General features: G+C 37.4%; 2 protein-coding genes across 3 annotated transcripts; one reads left to right on the forward strand and one right to left on the reverse strand.

The window, feature by feature from the left end:
- Nucleotides 1-1,004: 1,004 nt before the first annotated feature.
- On the forward strand, nucleotides 1,005-3,313 carry LOC121780613 (aquaporin SIP1-1-like). The gene is made up of 3 exons (XM_042178223.1): nucleotides 1,005-1,371; nucleotides 1,724-1,996; nucleotides 2,989-3,313. The coding sequence occupies exons 1-3, from the start codon at nucleotides 1,069-1,071 to the stop codon at nucleotides 3,133-3,135; spliced, it is 723 nt and encodes a 240-aa protein (XP_042034157.1). The 5' UTR covers nucleotides 1,005-1,068; the 3' UTR covers nucleotides 3,136-3,313.
- A 757-nt stretch (nucleotides 3,314-4,070) lies between these two features.
- Nucleotides 4,071-7,594, reverse strand: LOC121782578 (methionine aminopeptidase 2B-like). 2 transcript variants are annotated; one of them, XM_042180474.1, is made up of 12 exons: nucleotides 7,504-7,594; nucleotides 7,255-7,401; nucleotides 6,972-7,008; nucleotides 6,774-6,881; nucleotides 6,108-6,207; nucleotides 5,868-6,013; nucleotides 5,664-5,755; nucleotides 5,436-5,530; nucleotides 5,238-5,334; nucleotides 4,765-4,908; nucleotides 4,458-4,675; nucleotides 4,071-4,348 (listed from the first exon to the last, which is right to left on the reverse strand). In XM_042180474.1, exons 2-12 carry the CDS (start codon nucleotides 7,388-7,390, stop codon nucleotides 4,238-4,240), a joined length of 1,284 nt encoding a protein of 427 aa, XP_042036408.1. In that variant the 5' UTR covers nucleotides 7,391-7,401; nucleotides 7,504-7,594; the 3' UTR covers nucleotides 4,071-4,237. The 2 variants fall into 2 exon arrangements, with proteins under 2 accessions (XP_042036408.1, XP_042036407.1); XM_042180473.1 differs by lacking the exon at nucleotides 7,504-7,594 and having other exon boundaries at nucleotides 7,255-7,474.

The following is a 7,594-nucleotide window of genomic DNA, read 5'->3' on the forward strand; positions in this document are numbered from 1 at the left end:
TTAGTTCATGTATTTCTTTAGTCCAGCACAATGTATTAAAATATCAACTTAAGTTTATGTTGACATTTCAGTATCATCGTGTTGATATTTTTAATACGCTACGTTGATGAGTTAGCAATTTATGAAAAGTTAGCAACAGATCACACCCCTTAATCTACTAATCTTAGAATTTATTTTCATTACTTAAAAATCTTATTGCCCGTGCATAGCACGGGTGATAATACTAGTCGAATATAATAACTGACTAATCAACGTCAATTCCCCTACCACTTGTGTCAGGAACAATGTGGAACAGTAGCTGCAGAGCAGCATGCAGGCCGCCACTGCCATCATTCTGAGCGTTATAACCAAAATTTCCTTTTAGGGCTTAAGGGTGTTTTAGTCAGAAAAAACATGATAAGTGATTATGTTTAATGTTAGGGTCTTCCGACGATATTTTTTTTATTAGGGACTTGCAATGTCACAACCCGAAAAGTTATAGACTTTTAATGCAGTTCTCTCGAAGGTAAATAGAGGGCATACCTCTTTTATTTAACTTTCTTCCATGGAGATGCTCTTATATCACCATAGTGTATTACAAATATCAACACAATGACATGAGTATTTCAACACAAGTACACGAAAATATCAACACAGTTTTATTGATATTTTACATACACTATATTGAGATTTGATTTTGCATTTGTTGAAAAAAATCTGGCTATCCAGATGTACGAAAACTGAAACAAAAACTATCAAATTTCATATTTCGAATATCGTTGGAACATATGCAATTGAGATTTCGGTAGAATCCTTATAGAATTAACTTTAACTTGATATATTTTTTGTAATTTTTTTTAAATCAAAAGAGCTACATAAATTTAAAGCTTTGAGGTGATTTTGACGAAAGAGAATTGATATTAATTTTTTTTTAAATTTATGTACTAATTATTTAAATTTAAAATAGAATAGGTTAAACTTTTAAATTTATTTATTCATTTAAAAAAAGCGTAAATATAGCCAAACGTAAACGTAGAGGGAATATCACGTAGGAGTGAGTTGCCCACATTCCTCATTTATTCTGCCGCGATGGTTGCCGCCGTTATCAAGGCCGCCGTCGGCGATGCTGCCCTCACCTTCCTGTGGGTTTTCTGTGCCTCCTCGCTCGGCGCCCTCACCTACGTCGTCTCCTCCGCTCTCGGCGTCGCCCCCGGCCTCCCCTCCCTTTTCATCACCACTTTTCTCATCTTCATCCTCTTGTTCATTTTCGGCTTCCTCGGAGATCTCCTCGGCGGCGCCTCCTTCAATCCCACCGGCACCGCCGCCTTCTACGCCGCCGGCCTCGGCGGCGCCGACTCTCTCATCTCCGCCTCCGTCCGCTTTCCTGCTCAGGTCCGATCCTTCACCAATTAAATACCTAATTAGATTGATGATGAAATCACAGTTGATGCAATCGCAGTTGACTTCGGAAGAAACACCGATTTCTCCTACCTAATCTCTAGAAACTGATAGAACAACTTGTGCTGAGTGGATCTATAAAAAATTGTACTCAATTGGCATTAGATTTAAGAAATTGATGTTTAAATGTTAGATTGTGGAGAGAATAAAGTAAGAGGGGAGATGAAGCATGAGAAAGAGAGGATTTTACCAAAAAAGGAAACTATTCAACTATTTTGGGACGGCCGAGAGATTACTAGTTTATTGATGCCATTACTATATCGACTGAGTGTGAGTGTGTGGACAGGCAGCTGGTGCGGTGGGTGGTGCGGTGGCGATTATACAAGCAATGCCGGTGCAGTACAAGCATATGCTCGGGGGTCCTTCGCTGAAGGTAGACACCAATACTGGAGCAATTGCTGAGGGGGTTTTGACCTTCCTAATGACCTTGGCTGTGCTCTTCATAATCATTAAAGGTCCTAAAAGCATGTTTGTCAAGAACGGGATGCTTGCTATCTCCACTGTGTCTCTTGTTGTTGCAGGTACCACTTATACGGGACCTTCCATGAATCCGGCTAATGTGAGTCATCCCTAACTCTCTCACTTGTTTTTTATTCCTTCTATTTTCATCACTTATCATCGGTTGCTCTTCTATTTGACACCAATCATGTAACAACATAATATCTTATTGGTAAAATGGTAGAGATGAAACAAAGTCATAGTTACAAGAGTAAGAGAGCAATATGTGCTGTTTCTTGACTTCAACTCAGAAAGATTTTGTAGGAATGCTAATCTGGATCCTGTTTTACTTGTGTTTTAATCTTTTTGCTCAAGGGAGATAAAATTCCGTTCATAACCACAGCCAGGAAAATGAATAGGACCTGTGAAATGCTTCTATTGAGATTTTAGAAAGTGACAATATTGAGGAGGTATAAAAGATTCATAACTATCGTTTGAAAAATGTAATGTTGCCATATGACTGCCCTTTCGCTTTGTTAAGACTTCATTACTCAATTGCTAACTTAACCATGGGAAAAATATAAAGATGGTGCTCAGAAAAGATGCTTGTGTTTGTCATTTTCTCGTTTTGGTGACATGATTTTGTAAAGCATCCGTGATCCCATTCCCATTACTAATGTTGAATTATTTTATCATCTTAGCTCTCCAGAAGATATAGATACTTTGGGGGTGATTGTAAAAGTGAGTCCTGTGTGCATCGGTATAGTCATAGATGACTTTTATGTCTCAAGGATACAATAATTCTGGTTCACAGCAGTAGATACTAGTTGCTTTGTGAATTTATGGTCAATGTCTAACCAGATTAAGCTATTAAGACTTGCATACACAATTGGTTGCAAGTTGCAACTCTTTCTGACAAGCGATATGAATGGTTGCAACCTGTCTTGACATGTCATATAATATTGTGAATGATACTTTGTGTTTTTTTTGTGTGAACTTGTACGTTGTGATTGTAGCTTTAGTTTGCAAGAATAGAACAAGTGCTATGAGTTGTTCATTCGTGCTTATGACAGTGTGTTTTTGGTTTGAAACAAGTATGGTTTATGTGTGCAGGCATTTGGGTGGGCTTATGTAAACAATACACACAGTACTTGGGAGCATTTCCTTGTGTATTGGATCAGCCCCTTTGTCGGAGCAATACTGTCTGCCTGGGTTTTCCGTTTTCTATGTCCTCCACCCCCGAAGATGAAGAAATCTTGAAAGTGATATTCAATCATTGGATCAGTATATTAGGAACACATTCACTTCTCTTTACTATGACTATTTAGGTATTGGATGTACAGCTTCAGCATATTGCAAAATATTGCACTTAGCTGACATTGTGTGATACGTTCAGTTCATTTCCTAGTCAAAATAAATATTGAATTTGTAGTCGCAACTCGCAAGTTGTGGTTTCAGTCAGTGTTATCAAATGTGCACCTGGGGCGTGGCTCGGCCTTGCCCCAGAGTAGCTGGAGCGAGCGACGTTCAAGGGGTGCAGCTGGGTAGTTGGGGTCGATGGCTGGGGCGCAGGAAAAAAGAAGCTAGGTTTATATATATTGTCATTTACATATCTTTTGATTTAATATATAGCCGCCCAATAATTAATAGCGCAGCAATTAATAAATTCTTCCTTTTAAACATAAGATTAGCACACTAACGCAACCCTAAGATTATAGGTCTATGTTTAATAGTACTCTCTCCGTTCCATAGTAATGAAGACGTTTCTTTTTGGTACAGATATTAATAAAAATTATGTTAGGTAAGTTAAGTAAAGAGAGAATAAAATGGAAAATGAAAAAGGTAGAGGGATGAATAGAGAAAAAAGTAAGAGAGAGTAAAGTAGGTGTGAAAAAATGTGTTGACTTTTTACTAAAAAGAGGAAATGATGAGGGAGTATCATTTACACCTTTCTTTTGATATTCTAAGTAATTAATAAGTTTTCGAAAATCTTACTACCCTAACCTAAAGACTAAATTTGAACATTTATTTCTCCCTTCATGAGGTGTCCATGATGCACCTCACCTGCACCAACATGCCTCCTCCACAGTATCGATAACACCGTGGATTTTATTTCTCCGATGAAAGTCCAAATATTGCTTCATTTTTGTTTACTGACTACAGAGGTTTAGTAGAACCCTAATACTGAGTAGAGATGCAAAAGCCACAGAACAGATTATACAGCCATTCTCAAAGGAAAACAAAAAAAACAGAAGAAAATGATTCACAATAGAGTCTAGACTAGTTTATAAGAAATCCAAGCATGTGACAACAAGTAATATAATACTATTAAAGTAGTAGATAGATTCTTCAAATGTCTTCATCAGTAGTCATCACCTCTTGATACAACTTCTTTACAAGTTGGACGAAGCAAAATTGTATGCTCAAATTGAGAAACGTAGCTGCCCTTGATATCACAAAGAGGAGGGTATGGCTGCCAAAGTTTATCAACAAAAAAAACACCATCTCTCAGTATTCAGTTCATAAACACAATGGTACAAATATCAACATGTTAGTCAGCTCCGAAAGTGCACAAGACACACCTGAACAATGCCAGCATCGCATAAATTCTTCAGTGCCATCAAATACTTGGTTTCTCCAAGGCGATCTAGATAGCGTCTGCAGAAAGCCAAGGTAGAAAAGTTCTTATTGATAGTTGTCAGGAGCTGTTTTGCTCTAGGCAACCGCAGTGGAATGTGGCCAGCATCGAAATTCTTCATGTAATGGCTGCACTCCAGGTCTTCTCTCACATATCCTTTCCCTGCAGGCCGTAATTGTACTTCCACAATCAACATATCTCTTTCAACAACAAAAAAAAAACAACTTTTTAGCAGTAGAAGAGGGCATTACCTGTGGATCCAAAAGTCTCGATGGCATAAAATTCACCCTCTTCCATTTTTGTTTGCTCTCCTCCTTTTACTATTGGTACAGATTTCCCTGCGTGGATCTGATATTGCCCAATACTGTGCCCATTCAAATTTCTGATACTTTTAACTGCAAATCACCCAAAACATCCAGTTCACAAAATAGTTTCATTTCATACAAAAACTGCAGCAGATATCGGGCAGAAACAATTGTTATTTTTTTGAAATATAGAAGGGCATATAGAGCACGATCCAGTGATCCAATTTCATGAATGGTGAAGAATACTAAACACAGAGACAAATGCACATTTAGAGCATGCCTACCACAGTATGAAATTGTGATTATTAACATGTATCTTGTCATATGAGAGCTGGAACATCTATTATTCATAAATGAATAAACTTTTCACCGTGAGTACATGTTGTACAGGATGCTCAATTTGTCAGTTAAAATTATACCCTGGAATGTCTTTCCATTGATTTCAACCTCATACGACTCCATGACCTCTTGAATAGCAGCACCAACATCACACAAGCGCACATCAATTCCAGCTTCCTATTTTTTACAAACAAAAAACATCAGCAGCAGCTCCAAACTTTCTCTAACAATGTCAATCATAAAATCATACTTATACAGATTTATTTTCAGAAACCCACCTTGATACCAGTATTTGTGGCTTCACGTGTGGCCTCAAGCAGCGGATTGTACATTGGGTTGAATGCCACGGTAAATGCACAGTCCACAATACGTCCTGAAATAAAGTAAGAGCAAAATCAAATTGAAGTCAAATACGCAATAAAACAAAAGGAGTTAAAAGGAGGCTTCATTAAAGGAAAACAGCCACATCCTATTATATAAGATAACAACTACAGTAGCTGAATTACCATCAATGTGAGTTCCAAAATCCAGTTTCATCACATCATCATACTGAAGCAGAGTTTTGTCCCCCGAATTTGGAGTCCAATGGGCAGCAACCCTGCAATTAAAGTAGGTTGAATGAATTCATCACAAAAAATAGCACTAAGACTCAGACCAGTGATAGCTGAAATAAAAAGGATGAAAGAACCTCATTTGAAATCAATCCTTACGAGTTCAATGAGCATCCAGTGGGGAATGCAATGCCAGCTTGTAAACCATTTTCAGATATCAATTTACGAACTGTGTTCTCCAAGGTCTCACACAGATCAGTCATCAACATTCCAGGTTTCACGATTTGCCTAATGTATTTCCGGACCTACAAAGGATCACAGACTTAGAAACTTGGAAGTTGGTAAACACATCTAAGCCAGAGTTTTTAACATACATGCTCATATAAAGTTCAAAGCTACCTGACGATGGACTTCGGCTGCTTGGCGAACTGAATTATAAATTGGTTTCTCTAGTCGCTCCAGTTCTCTCTTTTCCTCAGATGTAGTTCTCCACAAATTACTACATTGAACCATTAGCCAATGAGATAAAAACTTCATATTCCTTTGAGTTTATAGTTAGAAAATATGAATCTAGATAGTTTTTTCATTTTTGTGCAGATACTCTTATAGAGGTTTAGATACAGTTAATTGGTTTGGATAAATAAAGACATTTTAGCATATATAATTCTGTTTATATGATAGGTGGCAATCAAATTTCTATCCATCACCATTATGATATAGTAAATGATACATGCAATGCACCAGGAAATGGTGAAAGCTCCTACTCAATATTAAACTACTGTTACACCTTTGCAATGCAAGGGTTATGCCTTTATAATCTTTATTTTTAACAAAAAAGAAGTCAAAACTCAATGTACATACAATTAAATTTCAATACAATACATCCCTTTTCTTTAGCATCCATTTTATGTGCCACCAGATCTCATCCTTTTTTTGGCATGGAATTAAAAACTGTGAAGATATATCTTCTTCAATGAGGGATAAAAGTCGTTGAATTTAGTTCGACATAGCAATCATCACATAAACAATATACTAGAATGATGCTGTAGTTTTAGTTAGACATACTCATCCTTATACTGTTGAATTTCACCCTCTGGGAACTCGCCAGATGGAAAGAGGTCGACTACAGGAATCGATGGTGGATCAGTTTGTTGGGGTGGTTCTTTTTTCTTCCTGAGAATCATAAGACATTCTCCAGATGATTTGAGCTTTCAAACCTAATAAATGAAAAGAGGGAAATCCGCAAAAATAAATATATCTCACTTGCTTTTACTTTTCTTCTTCTTCTTCTTTGCAACTTCTATAATGTTCAAATGCATATACCAATGTGAGAGTCAGAAATTGATTACACTACTTCAACAACTCAATTGGCATGGAAAGAAAAACAAAAACTCAGAGACAGTTTCCTGTTGCTACCAAAAATCGAACTTTTGCAGAAGCCTTATTCTGATTGCAATTTATCTTCACCATAATCTCACTAGCTAAGCTACGAAAGCCATTAATTTCCTAAAAAAGTGCAAGGAAATGGAAGCGGCGGCGTAATAACCTTGGGGCTCATCCAGAGTTAGGTCTTCAACTTTATCCTCAACCTCTTCGGCTGCAACTTTACTAGCGCTAGATTCACTGGATCTATTCACAAGGCCGTCCACGCGGGTTGCGGCGGAGCTATCATCACTGGCCATCTTGATCAACGCTGCGCAAACCGCAAAAGAGGTCAACAGCGACGTGAATTAAGAAATTTCAAATAGGGCTAGGGTTAGAAAATAAATTGAGGGAAATTTTATAGTATACACACCACTGCGATTTTTGTTGCAAGTTCTTCAATCAATCATTTCCCTTGTCGATTTCCAATTTTTTACCTCAAAAATACCTACTTTTATTTCTCC

The sequence above is a fragment of the Salvia splendens genome, chromosome 20, assembly GCF_004379255.2.
Source record: "Salvia splendens isolate huo1 chromosome 20, SspV2, whole genome shotgun sequence".
Classification (NCBI taxonomy): Eukaryota; Viridiplantae; Streptophyta; class Magnoliopsida; order Lamiales; family Lamiaceae; genus Salvia; species Salvia splendens.

Bases quoted from the DNA above. Each gene is read 5' to 3' on its own strand.
- LOC121780613 (XM_042178223.1), top strand. From the start codon at position 1,069: ATGGTTGCCGCCGTTATCAAGGCCGCCGTCGGCGATGCTGCCCTCACC. The intron at 1,372-1,723 runs GTCCGATCCTTC...GTGTGTGGACAG, and splicing joins CCGTCCGCTTTCCTGCTCAG to GCAGCTGGTGCGGTGGGTGG. The intron at 1,997-2,988 runs GTGAGTCATCCC...TTATGTGTGCAG, and splicing joins CTTCCATGAATCCGGCTAAT to GCATTTGGGTGGGCTTATGT.
- LOC121782578 (XM_042180474.1), bottom strand. From the start codon at position 7,390: ATGGCCAGTGATGATAGCTCCGCCGCAACCCGCGTGGACGGCCTTGTG. The intron at 5,335-5,435 runs GTGGGTTTCTGA...TGTAAAAAATAG, and splicing joins CCACAAATACTGGTATCAAG to GAAGCTGGAATTGATGTGCG. The intron at 4,676-4,764 runs GTAATGCCCTCT...TACGGCCTGCAG, and splicing joins CGAGACTTTTGGATCCACAG to GGAAAGGATATGTGAGAGAA.